Raw genomic sequence first — 19,101 nt, 5'->3', positions numbered from 1 at the left:
TTCAGCGAGCGGACGGGACGTCAGCGTCGACGCGGTGACGTCAGGGAACGCCCCTGCAGTTACCCCCGAGCGTGCGCACGTACGCAAGCACGCACGGCGACGAGTGGGCGGGAGAGGAGGGAGAGATTAGAGGCGCCCCGCCCAGTCCGCAGGGTTGCGCGTGCCCCGTGCGACCGCCAAGATGGTGGTGGGCGCGTTCCCTATGGCGAAGCTGCTATACTTGGGCATCCGGCAGATCAGCAAGCCGCTTGCCAACCGCATTAAGGAGGGCGCCCGGCGAAGCGAGTTCTTCAAGACCTACATCTGCCTTCCGCCGGCTCAGCGTGAGTCTGACCCCACGTCCCTCCAACCTTTCCATTCTCCAATCCCTCTCAGGTGGTTGTTCAGGGGAGGGACTTCTTTTCACGACCAATCACAGCCCGAACCGGCAAAGTCTTGCAGCCAATAGGAAGGGCTCCTGGGATAAGGGCACACAGATAGTCCAATTGTAAGGGTGGGAGTGGGGTAAGGGACGGGGCAGCTGTTGAAAATACCGGCCAGTGGAGGAAAAGAGCGCGTGGAGACTGAGGTCTAGGCGAGCCAATAGTTTGGGGGACAAGAGTAGTTTGGGCGGGTCATTGCAGGGGCCTAGCAGAGGAGGGACAAGACGGGGTCATTTGCCAGGCCATCCTTAGGCGCCTTGGCTCCCAAAACTCCACCCAGCGCCTCAATTTTCCTCCTGTCCTGGGATGTGAGAGGTGCTTGTGTGGCATCCATTTAGGACATCGGTTTGCCCCAGTTACACTCGGGGAAATATGTCTGGATTAGAAGCGTAGCTTGAAGCGAAGCTGGGATCTGGGGACGTGGCCTGAGAATCTGTCAAAAGGGTAATTTTAACCAGAATGGATACTCATTCATCTCTTCATTAACCCACGGATACACCGTGTTTGTTCTTTCATTCAGTAGACAGGCCGTGCTGGCTTTTTGCTGGGTACTGGGAGACACTCAGGACCCTTTGTTGTCAAGCCACAGTGGTCAGGGTGGTGGGAACTTTGGAGCTCATAGAGGCCGCCTGACACAGGGGCATAATGCCAGGAAGTCTAGAAAGGGCAGCCTGAGCTGAGATCACAAGGGCATAGTAAACTCAAAATATAAGCTGCTTTAAAAAGGTGCACTATATGCCAGAGTCCTGTAGGAGCGTAGAATAAGAACATTTAACAATTGGCTGGGCCAGAGAACTACCATTCATCCATTCATCCATCCATTACTTCGTTTAGCTAGTATTTTCTGTGCATCAGCTCTTGCCTGGCCTTGTGCTGGGCAGTATTGGTGAAATAGCAGGGACCAAGTCTGTGCCCTCAAGGAACTCACGGTTCAGTGGGGACAGACCCATCCTGCAAGAGTGGCCACTCAGTGGGCAGAGCTGGAATGGGCGAGCCCACCGGATGCCTGACCTGACTTAGGGTTCACGTAGGGCTTCTTGGCAGAGGACACCTCTGAGCTGGAACCTGGAGGGTGAGGACAACCTCACCAAACAACACGGGAACAGGGATGGTGATGTTGAGGGAGAGGGAGGAACATGTGCAAAAGTCAGGTGGTTCAGGGGAGCACACCTTCTTTCCCTTATAAATTTGGGTGTTTCAAGTTTGCTTTCCCGGGCCTACAACTCTTAGTCCGTTGGTGTTTGGTGGGCCCTCTGCCAGAGTTGCAGATCTTAGGTTGGAAAAAGTGCTTGATTGTTCAGTTACCAAGTGCTTTCATACCAGCTATCTCATTTGACTCTCACACTATTTTGTACCCATGTCAGAGAGGGGGAAAGCCTTCCCCTGGTTTGTAGAAGAGAAAACAAAGGCCTTGAGAGCAGGAGTGAATTGCTGAGGTCGTGCATGAGTTTGTGCCAGAGGCAGGACTTAAATCCTGTACTGTGGATTTCCAGAGCTGGTTTTTGTTTCTTACCGCTGCCTTTCTCCCAGACACTGTGCTGTGTCTTAGCATTGTGGTTTAGAAAGTGGCTCGAGTTAGACTGACATGGGTTCCAGTCTGGGCCCCACCCCTTCCCAGCTGGGTAGCTTTGGGCAAGTCAATGAACCCCTCTGAGCTTCAGCTTCTTTTTCTGTATAGTGTGTATTAATAATAGCAACATTTAATGTGCACTCACTTTGTGCCAGGCAGTGTGCTAAGCACTGCACAGGCCTTCCAGCATCACATCCTCACAAATGATAGTGAGATACATTGTTGTTATTCCCATTTTGTGTACTATATACTATATAAGCACTTATACTATGAATGATACTTACGTTGTTATGAGGAGTAAGTGGATATACAATATTAAGTCAGTGGTTGGCACTGAGTTGTGGCTATTGTGTAGATGTTGTGAATACAGCAGACAAGAAAAGGCAAAAATTCTTGTCCTCAGGGCCATTACATTCTGGGTGAGCGGTGAGGAAGCCAGACAAACAAAATTAATAGTTAAAAATATGAAGTATATTAGATAGCAATAACCGCTCTGGAGAAAACATTAGGGATGCAGGAGTAAGGAGGAGTTGGAGGCAGCTTGTAAGTTTACATAGGATGATCAGAGAGACCTCACTGAAAATACGAGAAGGAGAAGAGGGAGCAAGCAGTACAGGTATCTGGGGAAGAACATTCTAGCCCACAGGTTCCGCACATGCAAAGACCGTGAGGTGAGAGTGTGCCGGGTGTGTTGGACAAACAGTGAGCTGAGAGACTAAGTGGAGACCAAGGGCAGAGGGGAAACCTGTGGTGATGGGAAAGGGGGACAGATCGTGCAGGGCTGTGGGCCACCACAAGTGCTTTGGCTTTACTGAGTGGATGGCACTCACTGGAGGGTCTGAGCAGAGGAGGGACAGGATCTGCGTTGTATTTTAATAGGATCCATTTGGCAATCGTAGGATGAGGATGGATGCAGGGAGGAGGCGACCACAGTGGTCCAGGTAAGAGGCGGATGGGGAAGAGAGGTCAGATTCCAGAGAAATTTTTCCCCCCAGCTCTTCTTATAATTCCAAACCCACAGAAAAGTGGAAAGAAAGAATGGTGTAGTCATCAGTTACATACCCTTTACCACCTAGTTCATCTGTTATTAGCCTTCAACAAATTTTCCATGTCTTTGCTCTTGTATATGTATGCGTGTATGTATGTATACACATTTTGTTCCTGTGAACAATTTGAAAATAAGTTGTGAACATGACACTTCACTCCTAAATATTTCAGCATGTATCACCTAAAAACAAAGACTTTCTGTATAGTACAGTGTCAATGTTATACCTGAGAATTTTAACATCAATAACTATAATCATATTCTGATTGTTCCACTTGTCCGCAAAATGCCCTTGTCACTGTTTACTATTATTATTATTTTTAATTGAGGATCTGCTCAAGTATCATGCACTGCATTTGATTATCATGCCTCTTTAGTATCCTTTAATCTACAGCAGGGCTTGGTAATCTGGCCCACTGCCTTTCTTTGTAAATAAAGTTTTATTGGAATACAGCCACTTGCGTTTGCATATTGTGTGGCTGCACAGTTGGGTTTGTATGTCCCACAAATATAAAATGTTTACTCTGTGGCCCTTTACGGAAAATGTTTGCTGACCCTGCTCTTTCTTGTTTTTCCTGACATTGTCATTTGGAAGAGTCCAAGCCAATTGTCCCTTAGAGCGTAGCACAATCTGGAGTTTTCTGATTGTTTCCTCTGATTGGATTCATGTTGAGCATCTTTGGCAGGAACACCACAGACGTGATGGTGTGTCCTAAGGACATCACCTCAGGGGGCTCCTGCTGTCTGTTGCTTCCGTCATTTGTGATGGTAACTTGGAGCCCTTGGTTAAGGTGGTGACCACTAAAAGAACCTTTCCTTTTCCCCTTAGTAATGAATAACCAGTAGATTTGTGTGGAAGGTAGAGCTGGCAGGATTTCCTGTGGATTGGGTGTGACATGGCAGATTGGAGGAGGGGCAGGTTGCATAGAAAGGACCAGGAGCTCAGTCTGGGGTAGGTTTAATTGGAGATGCTATTAGATACTGGAGTCCACTGACTTGAATCTTTACACGTCTTCTCTGATGTTGTTATTGTCTTCACACTGCTAATTGCCCTTTGCTTTGGCCCCCAGCCCCTGCGATTAGAATTTCTCAGAGCTAGTAGCAGCCTTGTGTTCTCCGGGGTCAGGCCTCCCGAGCTGACTAACACGTCCAGCATCAGTACCTTTGGCTGGGGTTCTTTAGGCTCAGCGGGGAAGCCGGCGGTCTGGGTTCTCACAGGAGAGGCTGGAGCAGTAGGTGTATCTGCCTGAGGAAAGAACAGTAGATGCCAGAAGCATAATTTACTGATGATGCAGTGTGGCGGAGGCAAGGATCATTTTAAACAAAGATTTCTGGGGGAGGGACAAATAAAAGAGGTCGGTGATGCCGGGGAGGTTGAAGCCACTCTTGCAGAGTGCACTGCTGACACTTCCCGGGGAGCTGTGGGATATCTCTGGGCAGTGGGAAGATTCCAGTTCGTTTCTGCTTATTCCTTTGGAGTGTACTGTCATTATTATTTACCATTTACAGGAGGCAGAATAATGCCCCCACCAAAAAAAAAAAAGCAAAATGGCCACATCCTAATCCCTAAGCTGTTGAATGTGTTACCTTACACAGCAAAGGGGACTTCATAGATGTGACTAAATCCAGGATTGGGGATAGGTTATCCTGGGTTATCCAGGTGCCCGATGTAAGCACAAGGGTCCTTAAAAGTCAAAGAGGGAAACAGGAAAGGGAACGATTTGAAGAATGCTACCCTGCTGGCCTTGAAGATGGAGGAGGGGCCAGGAGCCAAGGAATGCAGGTGGCCTCTAGAATCTGGAAAAGGCGAGGAAATGGATTGTTGTGGGGACAGAACCCCAAAAAGCAGTTTCCAGGCTCTCGGCCTCACATAGAAAGGTGCTGGCTCAGGTAGTAAATGGCCATCAACTGTGATTGGATGGCCATCAGCTGTGGCTAGTTGGCCGTCAGCTGTAACCAGTGGCTACTAATATAACTGCCGTGGCTACACTAGCAAGAGAGAGAAGATGGGGGCTAGCAAGAAGATGGTGGCTGGCAAGTGCGGACTGCTGTTAGGACGGCGGGTTGCAGATTATGTAGATCCTGCTTCCTGTGTCTCCAGCCCAGCCGCCAGTGAGAATATATTGGTTTGACTCCCCTATCTGTGGCTCCGTGGGTGTTCCTGTTTGGCCTCACCATGTCCTGCATTCTTATGTGGGGAGTGGGAGCTGAGACCCCGCCGGACGCCCTGCATGACAAATGGCACAGCGAGCAGGGTCCCCTGCGTGACACATGGCGTAGTCGGCAGGATACGGTGCTGGCGAGAGCTTTCCGAAGGGCAGTGGAGCAGTTTGTGCGTATGAAAGCTCACTCTGAGGAAGACCAGGAGGAGCAGCTGCCGGAGAGCTCGATCCCCGTGGAGGGGTGGGAAGATGTGGACGGTTCCCCAACCAGCAGAGGCCGGAGAAAGCGAAGGTCGTTGCCGCCCTGTGGGCTGGGAAGTGCTTGCTGAGGCAGCCCGGATGCAGGACTTGTAGTCCCAGGAGGAAACGCTTGCTGAGTCCTCCGTGGGAGATGAGGGTGAGGTCAAGGTCGTCCCTCACCCCCAGGACAGCCCTGGCGAATGACTATGGACTATGGGGAATTGCCTTCTATCCCTAATTTAATGGACAGCTTGACTGTTTGGGAACATACCACCGTGTAGTGGAACTGGCTGATGTTTGCTTTTGTGTCTTGACCGGTCACCATCGAGAATAGATAATCACCTTGACTGTGAGCCACTGTTATTCCAGCACAGTACCCTGAGAGGCCCAGAGAGAGTGGCAGTGCCCTGAGAAACCTTGGCTGTGTCCAGGATATTGCATTCACCTCCAGGCTCCTCGCACAGGGACCCTCGCGGAAGATGCTTGTCGCGTAGATTGTGAGGCGAGACCCTGTAGGGGTGGAGTGTGGGGACAGAGCCCCAAAAAGCAGTTTCCAGGCTCTCGGCCTCGCATAGAAAGGTGCTGGCTCAGGTAGTAAATGACCATCAACTGTGGTTGGATGGCCATCAGCTGTGGCTAGCTGGCCGTCAGCTGTAACCAGTGAGCCATTGGCTACTAATATAACTGCCGTGGCAACGCTAGCAAGAGAGAGAAGATGGGGGCTAGCAAGAAGATGGTGGCTGGCAAGTGCAGACTGCTGTTAGGACGGCGGGTTGCAGATTATGTAGATCCTGCTTCCTGTGTCTCCAGCCCAGCCGCCAGCGAGAATATATTGGTTTGACTCCCCTACTTATGGCTCCGTGGGTGTTCCTTTTTGGCCTCACCATGTCCTGCATTCTTATGTGGGGAGCGGGAGCTGAAACCCCGCCGGACGCCCTGCATGACAAATGGCACAGCGAGCAGGGTCCTCTGCGTGACAATTGTCCTCTAGAGCCTCCCAAAAGGAACTCTCCCCTGCTGACCCCTTGAGTTTAGCCCAGTGAGACCCATTTCGAACTTCTGATCTCTGGATCTGTAGATAATAAATTAGTGTTGTTTTAAGCCACTACGTTTGTAGTCATTTGTTACAGAAGCAATAGGACACTAACACGCCACATAACTCTTTCAAGTTGCTGGCCTAATTTTTTCCGAAGTGCTTACCTCTGTGGTCATTCTTCGGTGTTTAGGCCTTGGAGTTGGTTTCAGTTTTCTGTTGCTGCATAGCAATCTGACCCAAAGCTTAGTGGCTTAAAACAGTTGCCCTTTCACTGTCTCTCTCAGTTCTGTGGCCTGACTGGGCTCAGCTGGGCAGTTCTTCTGCTGAGCTTGCTGGGTGGCTTCTCATGGGGTGTGGTCAGAGGGCAGCTGGGGCTGAAGTCCTCAGGAGGCTCGACTGGGATGTTGAAACGACCAGTTCCCTCTCTCCCTCTCAGTGTTTTCTCAGGATCTCTTCTCCAGATGGTCTCCAGCAGGGTAGCTGAATTTTTTTACATGGTCACTCAGGGCTCCCAAAAGCCAGATTTCCAGGAGGCAAGAAGCAGAAGCTGCAGGCCTTTTAAAAGCGAGATCTGGAATTGCACTGTCATTTCCACCACATTCTGTTGGTCAGAGCAGCTCTGGCACAGATGTGAGTGAGTGTGGCAGGGGACTGTACAGGCAGTCTACAGCAGAGTGGATACTGTTGGGTTTGAATCTTGGCACTACTTACTTGCTGTGTGACTTTGGGCAAGTACCTTGACCCCTCTGAGCCTTAGTTTCTATATTTGTCAAATGAGGGTAATAGAACTCATCTCCTGGGATTGTTCTGAGGATGTAAGAAGAAGCAGTGACTATCAAGGCCTGGCTCACACAGATTATGCGTATCTGGTTGTTAGTACTGGCTGTGGGCACGTATAGAATTTGTTCTTATCATATGTGGGTATTACTACCCAGAAGCTAAAACCTGCTTCCACATAAAGGCTTCCTGCACTCAGATCCATGCTCTGGTATGTGTTCTGGGTAAGTCAGTGTGCCTTTCTGTTCCTCAGTTTCCTCCTCTGTATAGTATAGTACCACGTCATAGGTCTGATGGGAGGATCTATTGTGTGCACAAATACCCTTAGCATAGGCCTGGCACATTCTAAGTTCAGTAAACAACAGTGTGGCTGATTAGATAAGAACCTGGCCTCTGAAGCTTGGCTGCCTGCATGTGAATGCCAGTTCTGCCCCTTCTGTATGAGCCGGGGCCAGTTATTTAACTTCTCTGGTCCTCAGTTTTGTTGTCTATAAATTAGATTGTTAGATTGATTCTGTAAGTTACTATCCATAAAGCATTAAATAGTGCCTGGCCCTTAAGCGCTTCATAAATGTTTGTTGAATGTATAGAAATGTCAGGCATCGTTATTTATCATCATCATCATTTTATTTTATTTATTTTTTTCTTGACTTTTTTTTTTTTTTTTAGTTTTTATTGGGAAATATTGGGGAACTGTGTGCTTCTCCAGCGCCCATCAGCTCCAAGTTGTTGTCCTTCAATCTAGTTGTGGAGGGCGCAGCTCACTGGCCCAGGTGGGAATAGAACCGACAACCCTGTCGTTCAGAACTTGCACTCTAACCAACTGAGCCACCCGGTCGCGCCCCCCCCCCCCATCATCATTTTAATGTTAAACGTTCTAATGTCCTGCTCGGTGCCCACGCCCGGGTCCTCTGTCACGGCCAAGCAGTCAGTACTTCAAGCTGTACGAGTAGGTGACGTCGTCCCTCTTCCTCAGTCAGCCCTCACAGGCTTACGTCAGACGGAAGGGTCTGGGCTTTCATGGGAACATTTCTAACTAGCGTGGGGCAAGGATTATGTTTGCCTGATCGAGCGCTGGGCTTGGAGTTAGATTTGTGAGTAAAGAAAAGTGACACAGTCAACCAGACAGAGGGCAGTGTGGCTAAGTAGAGAGCCTCACATTACCTAATACTGCATAAAATATTTAAAGCATCCTTTGAAATGAATGGGTGTACCAACAAGGAGAAAAAAGACTCCTCCCAGAGCAAGGAGAAAACAAGGGTAACGAGCTGAGATGGGGTGTGAGCATTGAAGCTCCCTGATACTCCAGTGACACTGGAGTATCCACATAGCCTTGGGGACAGGGGCTATGCTGTGGGAAAACTGGCCAGGGGACTGCCGTGTGCAAAACCGGGTCCTGGGAAAGGTACCCCTCAGGAGAAGGGTGAAGTAGAGAAAACCCACCCTCTGAAGAAGGCACTTAGTCTTAGATCTAGGTGGAGATGGAAAAATCTTAGAATTTGTGGCCAGTGACTGTCCCTCATGTGGGTTTGGGCCTGAATTATACTCTTTGAAAGGTCCTGGAAGCAGCAGGCTGAGAATCAACTTGGGTCTGTGTGACCCTGAGCTCCTGGTAAGGACAAACAAACCCTCTCTGCAGGAGTGTCCCCTCTGCCAGGGGCTTAGAGAATTCCTTCAGCCAGCGTTCTGGCACAGAGAAGCTCGGGATAAAAAATGATGGACCTCACAGAGACGCGGGCACCATGAGGGAGAGTCCGCGGCACAAGACATGGCGGTGAAGACCTGCGAACTGCAGATGTGGGAATAATCCGAGGTGGGGAGACAACACCTATGTTGACATGTGAAAAGGATACAACAGGAGGAGTGTAAAACATGAGTCCACTAAAAAAAATAGCAGGAAGTTAGAGAAAGAACCAAATAGAACCTCGAGAAATGACAAATACAGAAATTGGTGATCAGAACTCAGGAGGAGGACTAAAGATCTACCGGATTAAATGATCTGGAGGATTGATCACTGATAGCTGATCTGCGGGGACAAACGGGAGCTTTGTGAGGTGCTCCCCTCAGGGGCCCAGGAGTGCCACCTGCAGTCCCTGGTGGGTCCATCTGGGGAAGAGCTGGGCATTTTTAGCTTTAACGTTCTCCACAGGATTCTCCTGTGCATGAGTATTTGAAAATCACTTCCCAGGAGCCTGTAATGTCCAGAGCACCACATCAATCATGGTGACAGCCGGGTTGCTGCTGGTGACCTCTAAATGGTTTTTATTATGCTCTCCCGTTAAGGAAACATTTTTGAGCATCGTATGTCTATATAGATGTATGTATGTGTATAGTTATTTGGCAGCCATGTATAGTGCTGGCATATAATACTGTGCATGTATTACGTGCATTTAAAAACACAAAAATTAGGGTTGAAATTGATATTTTATAAATACAATTTTTATTTTATGTATTCATGGCTCCCCAAATATTTTTGCTCTCACTAAAAATGTTTTCTTGTGCATCGTTAAATGCATTTGGAAACTCTTGGTGCAGCCCTCCGTGAGAGCCTGGTTTTGACATTTTTGTGTATGGCTGTCACAGCTGGCAAAGACCTAACTAAGGCACAGAGATCCAGAGGAGAGCAGTGTGCCGTCAGCTGCGTTTTCTCCTGCTGTTCATTTTTCAGTCCCACCTTCATATGTGGAGACTTTTGTTGGAATTTGCTTGTGCTGACATTATTATGTAAGTCTTCAGTCCTAAGTTCAGAGCAGATTTTTTTAAGAAGCTCCTGTGTGAAGGAGGTCACAGATTTGCTCTCTTGTGGGTGCTCACCCGATCTCTCTGGTGGAGGGGCGGCAGCTCGGGAGTCCCAGAGACATGGGAAAGGACTGAACTGTGTGGCTTCCGGGCAGGAGCTGTAGGGAGGGAGCCATTTTTGTCTCTGTATGGAGCCTGACACGTGGCCTACAGGAGGGTGCCATCTTTTCAGTGTTAAGTCCTCCCCCAAAGGGCCAAGTCTGGGACTGCAGTGGTCCGGTGGAATCTGTGCATGTGCACCGCCTTAGGGACACCCTTGGTCCCCACCCGCTGCATAGCTGGTACTACATTGCCCAGGACACTCTTGACTGCTGGATTGCTGGTCCCACCCGACAGGCTGCAAAAGCCTTTTTTTGCAGTTGTGGACAGCCTGTGGTGGCTTGGGAAATACTTGCTGGTGGGCAGTGACCCAAGACCTGCACCACAGGGTCTCTTGGCAGCTCTTAGGGACCTCTGGGCCTGAGATGGGTGGTGGCTGGCCTGGTTTTCTCAGAGCATTTTTGCAGGGTGATCGTTGGCCCAGCACCGGTCTGGTCCGGGAGCTGAGACTGCATTGACTTTGTAGTAACCACCAACCGCACCCTTTAGCTCCCTGGAACCCTGCCCTGTCCACCTAGAGCTGCATTGCTAGGGGCACTCTGGGTTCCTGGGTGGCCCACCCCACCCCACAAGCCTCAGAGGCCTTTTATAGCCCCTGATGGCCTGGGGAAATTTTGGTGGTAAACAGTGACCCAAAACGTGCGCTGCAGCCAGTCGGGGCTAGCTGGAGGCAAGTGGTAGCTGGTCCGGTGCTCTAAGGGTGTTTTGCATAGTGGTCATAGTCCACGCACTGCCCCGAGGCAAGTAGGGCAGTATGAAGTGATCACAGGCTGGGCACTGGCGTAAGAACTGAATCTGCATTAACTTTGTAAGAACCACCACCAGCCACATTTCCTGATTTCCTGGGACTCCGCCCCACCCAGCTAGTGCTGCATCACGGAGGGCTCTTTCAGCACCAGGTTAGCCAGCTCGGGCCTGTTCACCTAAGGAGGCTCTTTTAATGACTGGGCTTCACGGGCAGCTTGTGGGTGGCAATAGGCCAACGGGATCTTGGACCTTTTGCTAAGCTGCCTCAGACCTATTACTGGTGGCAGCTGGCCTTGGTTCATAGTGAGGCTACCCCCACACACCTTAAGGTCCAGCACAGGTAGCAGCCAATCACATATACCTTTGACGCTCCTACCAGGTGGCCGTGGGCTGGTCACAGGCAAGGCTGAAATTGGCCTGCACGGGTGCCCCACCCGAGAGACACCAGAAACAACATACCCAGAGGCTAGCTTCAGACCACACCAGAGCACTACCTGGTTAGCCGCAAAGGGTCACAACCAAAGTGGGAGGGGGGTGGTGTCTCAACGGGCATAAGAACCCATGGGAGCGAATCCTCCTCTGAGGGGTCAGCCTCCACGCAGCAGCTCATACACAGTGGGCATAGCCAATCCTAATAGTCAGTCAGCCTGGGATTCAGTCCCACCCACAGACATGCCAAAAGCAATCAAGGCTCAATTATAACCGGAGAACACACTCAAGGGGTACTCCTGGAACACGTGCACAGGAGATCAGGGAGACTGCATCATTGGACCATACAGGACACATACTACATAAGGCCACCCAGCAAAGACTGAGAGACATAGGAGATCTACCTCATACATAGAAGCAAACACAGAGAGGCAGCCAGAATGAGGAAACAAAGAAACATGTCCCAAATAAAAGAATAGGAGAAACCTCCAGAAATAGAACTAAATGAAATGGAGGCAAACAACCTACAAGAGACAGAGTTTAAAACACTGATTATAAGAATGCTTAAGGAACTTGGTGAGAATGTCAACAAGGAGATAGCAAACATAAAGAAGAACATAGAAACCATAAAAAAGAACCAGTCAGAAAGAAAGAATATACTAGAAGGAATCAACAGCAGATTAGATGAAGCAGAGGATTGAATCGGCAATTTAGAAGACAAGGTAGCATAAAACAATCGGAACAACAAAAAGAAAAAAGAATTAAAAAAAAAAGAAGATAGTTTGCGGAACCTGTGATACAACATCAAGCGTAACAACATTCACATTATAGGAGTACCAGAAGGAGAAGAGAAGGAGCAAGGGATTGAGAACCTATTTGAAGAAATAATGACTGAAAACTTCCTCAACCCGACGAAGGAAATAGACATACAAGCCCAGGAAGCGCAGAGTCCCAAACAAAATGAGCCCAAACAGGCCCACACCAAGACACATAATAATTAAAATGACAAAGGTTAAAGATAGAGAGAATCCTAAAAGCAGTAAGAGAAAGACAACTAGTTACTTACAAGGGAGCTCCCATAGATTGTCAGCTGATTTCTCAATGGAAACTCCCTGCCAGAAGGGAGTGGTAGGAAATATACAAAGTGATGAAAAACAAGGCTCTACAACCAAGACTATTCTACCCAGGAAGGCTATCATTTAAAATTGAAGGGGAGATAAAGAGCTTCCCAGACCAAGAATAAAAATGCTAAAAGAATTCATTACTACCAAGCCAATATTACAAGAAATGTTAAAATGACTTCTTTAAGCAGAAGAAAGGAGAAAACAAATGAGGATCAAAAATATGAATAATAAAATGGCTATAATTTTGTACCTATCAGTAATCACTTTAAATGTAAGTGCATTAAGTGCTCCAATCAAAAGCCATAGGGTAGCTGCGTGGATAAGAAAACCCATGCACATGCTGTCTACAGGAGACCCACCTCAGATCGAAAGACACACACAGACTGAAAGTAAAGGGGTGAAAAAAGACATTTCAATCAAATGGAAATGAGAAAAAAGGTGGGGTAGCAATACTTACATCAAACAAAATATACTTTAAAATGAAGACTATAATAAGAGACAAAGAAGGATATTACATAATAATAAAGGGATCAATCCAACAAGAGGACATCACCCTACTAAACTTTTATGCATCCAACATAGGAGCACCTAAAAATATCTAAATACATAAAGCAAATATTGACCAACATAAAGTCAGAACAACAGTAACACAATCATAGAGGACTTTAACACCCCACTGACGCCAATGGACAGATCTTCCAGACAGAATCAACGTGGAAACAGTGGCCTTAAATGACACACTAGACTAGATGGATTTAATTGGTATTTTTAGAGCATTTCCCCCCCCCAAACAGCAGAATATACATTCTTTTCAAGTGCACATAGGACATTTTCCAAGATAGACCATATGTTGAGACACAAAATAAGTCTCAATAAATTTAAGAAGATTTAAATCATATCAAGTGTCTTCTCTGACCACAATGGTATGAAACTAGAAATCAATTACAAGAAAAAAAACTGAAAAATGCACAAACACATGGAGACTAAATAACATGTTACTAAATAATGAATAGGTCAACAATGAGATCAAGGAAGAAATTAAAAGATACCTTGAGACAAATGAAAATGAAAATGAAAACATGGGGCAGCCAGATGGCTCAGTTGGTTAGAGCGCGAGCTCTTAACCAACTACGTAGCTGGTTCAATTCCTGCATGGGATGGTGGGCTGTGTCCCCTGCAACTAAGATTGAAAACAGTGACTGGACTTGGAGCTGAGCTGCGCCCTGCATAACTAGATTGAAGGACAATGATTTGACTTGGAGCTGATGGGTCCTGGAAATACACACTGTTCCCCAATATTCCCCAATAAAAAATTAAATAAAAATGCCCACAATGGCCCAAAATCTATGGGACACAGTAAGAGCAACCCTAAGGGAAATTCATAGCAATGCAGGCCTACCTAAAGAAATAAGAGGCCGGCCCGGTGGCTCAGGCGGTTAGAGCTCCATGCTCCTCACTCCGAAGGCTGCTGGTTCAATTCCTACATGGGCCAGGGGGCTCTCAACCACAAGGTTGCGGGTTCAACTCGAGTCCCGCAAAGATGGTGGGCAGCGCCCCCTGCAACTAAGATTGAACATAGCACCTTGAGCTGAGCTGCCGCTGAACTCCCAGATGGCTCAGTTGGTTGGAGTGCGTCCTCTCAACCACAAGGTTGCCGGTTCGACTCCCACAAGGGATGGTGGGGTGCGCCCCCTGCAACTAGAAAACAGCAACTGGACCTGGAGCTGAGCTGCACCCTCCACAACTAAGACTGAAAGGACAACAACCTGACTTGGCAAAAAGGCCTGGAAGTACACACTGTTCCCCAATAAAGTCCTGTTTCCCTTCCCCAATAAAATGTTTTTTAAAAAAAAAAAAAAAAAAAGAAATAAGAAAAATCTCAAATCAACAGTTTGTCTTTACATCTAAGGGAACTGGGAAAAAGAGCAGCAAACAAAGCCCAAAATGAGTACAAGGAAGGAAATAATAAAGGTCAGAGTAGAAATAAACGAAATAGAGGCTAAAAAAACCAAAAGATCAATGAAAACAAGAGCTGGTTTTCTGAAACAGTAAACAAAATTGACAAACCTCTAACCAGACTCATAAAGAAAAAAAGAGAGAGGATCCAAATAAAAGCAGAAATGAAAGTGACTACAGACTACGACTACAGACGCTACAGAAATACAAAAAAATTTAAGAAAATATTACGAGCAACTATACGCCAACAAATCAGACAATCGGGAAGAAATGGATAAATTCCTAGAAGTATACAATCTTCCAAGGTGAATCAAAAAGAAACAGAACATCTGAACAGGCCAGTTATTACCAACAAAATTGAATCAGTAATCAACAAGCTTCCAACAAACAAAAGTCCTGGACCAGATGGCTTCACAGGTGAATTTTACCAAACATTCAAAAAAGAATTAACATCGATTGTGCTCAAACTAGTCCAAAAAATCCAGAATGAGGGAAGGCTCCCAAGTTCATTTTACGATGCCACCATTACCCTGATCCCCAAAGCAGACAAAGACATTACAAAAAAAGAAAACTGTAGGCCGATATCCCTAATGAACATAGATGCAGAAATCTTCAACAAAATATTAGCGAAGTGAATTCAGCAATACGTTGAAAAGATCATACACTACAATCAAGTGGGATTCATTCCTGGTATGCAAGTTTGGCTCAGTATCCACAAATCTGTTAATATTATACACAACATCAAAAAATGAAAAATAAAAATCATATGGTCATATCAGTGGATGCAGAAAAAACATTTGACAAAATGCAGCACCCATTTTTTTTTTTCAGCACCCATTTATGGTAAAAACTCTTCAGCAAAGTGGGAGTAGAAGGAACATATCCCAACGTAATAAAGGCCATATATGACAAACCCACAGCTAACATTATACTCAATGGGGAAGAGCTAAAAGCACTCCCCTTAAAATCATGAACCAGACAATGATGCCTACTTTCACTTTTATTCAGTAGAGTACTGGAAGTTCTAGTCACAGCAATCAGACAAGTAAAAGAAAAGATACCCAAATGGGAAAGGAAGAAGTAAAATTGTCATTAGTTGCAGATGACATGATACTGTATATAGAGAACCCCAAAGATTCCACACACACACAAAAAAAGCTATTGCAACTGATAAATGAATTTAATAAAGTAGCAAGGTACAAAATTAATATTCAGAAATCGGTTGCAATTTTATATGCTAATAATGAACTATCAGAAAGAGAAATTAAGAAAACAGTCCTATTTACAATCACATCAAACAAAAATACTTAGAAATAAATTTAACCAAGGAAGTAAAAGGCCTGTACTCAGAAAATTGTAAGACATTGAAGAGAGAAATTAAAGAAGATACAAATAAATGGAAACGTATACCATGCTCATGGATAGGAAAAATTAATATAGTTAAAATGTCCAGGGCCAGCCCGGTGGCTCAGGCAGTTGGAGCTCTGTGCTTCTAACTCCAAAGGCTGCCGGTTCGATTCCCACATGGGCCAGTGGGCTCTCAACCACAAGGTTGAGGGTTCAACTCCTCAAGTCCTGCAAGGGATGGTGGGCTGTGTCCCCTGCAACTAAGATTGAACACGGCACCTTGAGCTGAGCTGCCTCCCGGATGGCTCGGTTGGAGTGCGGGCTCTCAACCACAAGGTTATCAGTTCGATTCCTTGAGTCCCCCAAAGAATTGTGGGCAGTGCCCTCTGCAACTAAGATTGAACACAGCACTTTGACCTGAGCTGCCACTGAGCTCCTGGATGGCTCAGTTGGTTGGAACACGTCCTCTCAACGACAAGGTTGCCAGTTTTGACTCCTGCAAGGGATAGTGGGCTGTACCCCCTGCAACTAGCAACGGCAACTGGACCTGGAGCTGAGCTGCGCCCTCCACAACTACAATAGAAAGGACAACAACTTGAAGCTGAACAGCACCCTCACAACTAAGATTGACAACTATGACAACAACTTGACTTGGAAAAAAGTCCTGGAGGTACACACTGTTCCCCAATAAAGTCCTGTTCCCCTTCACCAATAAAATCTTAAAAAAATAAATGTCCATGGTACCCAAAGCAATATATAGATTCAACGCAATCCCTATCAAAGTACCAGTGGCATTTTTCACTAGAACAGACAATCCTAAAATTTATATGGAAATGTAAAAGATCCCGAATAGCCACGGTAATCCTGAGAAAGAAGAACAAAGCTGGAGGTACCATGCTACCTGGTATCAAATTATACTACAAGTCCATAGTAATCAAAACAGAATGGTGTTGATTAAAAAACAGACACATTAGATCAATGGAACAGAATAGAGAGCCCAGAAATAAATCCATGCCTATATGGTCATTTAATCTATGACAAAGGAAGCAAGAATTTACATTGGGGTAAAGACAGTCTATTCAATAAATGGTGCTGGGAAAACTGGACAGATACATGCAAAAAATGAAAACTGGACCACCTTCTTATGCCATATATAAGAATAAACTCGAAATGGATTAAAGACTTAAATGTAAGACCTGAAACCATAAAACTCCTAGAAGAACATGTAGGAAGTAAACTCTCAGACATTACCCATAGTAATATTTTTGTTGATATATCTCCTTGGGCAAGGGAAAACAAAAGAAAAACAAGTGGGACTACGTCAAACTAAAGTTTTTTCACAGCAAAAGAAACCATCAACAAAACAAAAAGACATCCTACTGACTGGGAGAAGATATTTGCCAATGATACATCTGATAAGGGGTTAATATCCAAAATTCATAAAGAACTCATATAACTCAACACCAAAATAACAAACAATCCAATTAAAAAAGGGGCAGAGGACCTGAATAGATATTTCTCCAAAGAGGACATACAGATGGCCAATAGACATATGAAAAGATGCTCAGCGTCATTGATCAGAGAAATACAAATTAAAACCACAAGAGATCACACCTCACTCGTCAGAATGGCTAGCATCAGTAAATCAACAAACAAGTGTTGGTGAGGATGTGGAGAAAAGGGGACCCTCATGCACTGTTGGTGGGATTGCAAATTGGTGCAGCAGCTATGAAAAACAGAATGGAGGTTCCTCAAGAAATTAAAAATAGAACTACCTTATGACCCAACAATTCCACTCATGGGTATTTATACAAAGAAATCCAAAACACTAATTCAAAAAAATATATGCACCCTTATGTTTATTGCAGTGCTATTCACAGTAGCCAAGATATGGAGACAACCAAAATGCCCATCAGTAGGCGACTGGATAAATTGTGGTACATTTATACAATGCAGTATTACTCTGCCATAAAAAACAATGAAATCTTACCATTTGAAACAACATGGATGGACGTAGAGGATATTATGCTAAGTGAAATAAGTCAGACTGAGAAAGACAGATATATCTCACTTATATGTGGAATTTAAAGAACAGAAGAAATGAGCAAAACAAATAGACTCATAGATACAGAGAAACTGATGTTTGCTAGATGAGAGGGGTTGAGGGATAGGTGAGAAAAGTGAAGGGCTTAGGAAGTACAAATCGGTAGTCACAAAATAGTCACGGGGATGTGAAATACAGTATTCGGAATATAATCAATGTAAAGACTATTAGGGTGTCAGATGGGTACTGGACTTACTGGGAGGATCATTTCGTAGATTATATTAAGTGCCTAACCACTGCACTGTACAACTGAAACTAATATAAAATAATATTGAATGGCAACTGTAATATATATGTATATATATGTACTCATAGGATGTAAAGTACAGCATAGGAAATATAGTCGATAGTATTGTAATAGCCTTGTACAGTGTCAGGTGCGTAGTAGACTTGGTGGAGTTCTCATTTTGTGAGGGGTGTAAATGTCTGTCTAATCATTACGTTGTTTAGTACACCTGAAACTTTAAAAAAAAGAAGAAGGAGAAGGAGAAGAAGCCCATGTGTGAGGGCTGGTTGATTTGCAACCTGAAAATATCCTAGAGAATCTATTTCCTCAGGCTGCATTATGTTATGTGGCCGGGAGAGGGCGCCTTTGTCACCTTGGGGTGATTGGCACCTGCTTGCTGAGAGGCGGGAGAGGCCGTATCTCTGCAGTCCACCTCAGTATATCTCTTTATATGCCTAGTAAAGCTTAATTTCTTCTGTTCTCCTCCTGCCCTTCCTCCTTTTCTTCTTTCTCCTTCCTTTTTTTTCCCTTCCCTCCTCCTCCTTCAAACATAAACAGAACCAGAAGTTCTGATATTTTCTTCCTATGCCCCAAAGAAAGACCGTGTCTGCCCCTTTGTTCACCCCTCCTTGAGACTCCGTGCTCAGTTTCTTAGAGGTTTTCCCAAATGTCTCTGCCACCCATGATGTGCCTCTGCCCCCAAATGGGGTCTTATCCCCACTTTCAGTTTCTTGGCCCCTCCTCTTTTCCTGCTGCTCGGGCTGCAGCTGACCCCAACTCAGACCGCTAAGCCTCCATGTAGCTGCTGATTTGCTCAGAGCTCCCTCACTCCTTTTTCTTAAGCTGTCTTCAGGCTTCCAGACTCCCCTGGGTCCTGCCTTTGATGAGTGTACAGCCACAGCAGCTGCCCTCTTCTGAGGGCTCAGCACTCCCTGCTGAGTGTGTTGCCATTTTTATCTCTTTTCTTTTTAAAATTGAATCAAGTTTTATTTTACTTTTGGGTTTTATGGGGTTTTTT

The 19,101-nt window shown here is 45.9% G+C and overlaps 1 protein-coding gene across 1 annotated transcript in view; it reads left to right on the top strand.

Moving 5' to 3' along the window:
* The first annotated feature begins 111 nt into the window (after positions 1 to 111).
* The window catches only part of LOC308490355 (optic atrophy 3 protein-like), a 46,572-nt gene continuing 27,582 nt past the window's right edge, over positions 112 to 19,101 (top strand). The window contains exon 1 of the mRNA XM_081032450.1: positions 112 to 323. Within this exon, the coding sequence (XP_080888576.1) occupies positions 182 to 323 (142 nt within the window). The 5' untranslated portion in view covers positions 112 to 181. The remainder of the gene's footprint in view (positions 324 to 19,101) is intronic.

Source organism: Rhinolophus hipposideros (genome assembly GCF_964194185.1).
Source record: "Rhinolophus hipposideros genome assembly, chromosome: 21".
In the NCBI taxonomy this organism is placed as follows: Eukaryota; Metazoa; Chordata; class Mammalia; order Chiroptera; family Rhinolophidae; genus Rhinolophus; species Rhinolophus hipposideros.
Note: the sequence above shows the minus strand (reverse complement) of the source record. Positions and strands in the feature narration are given on the sequence as shown.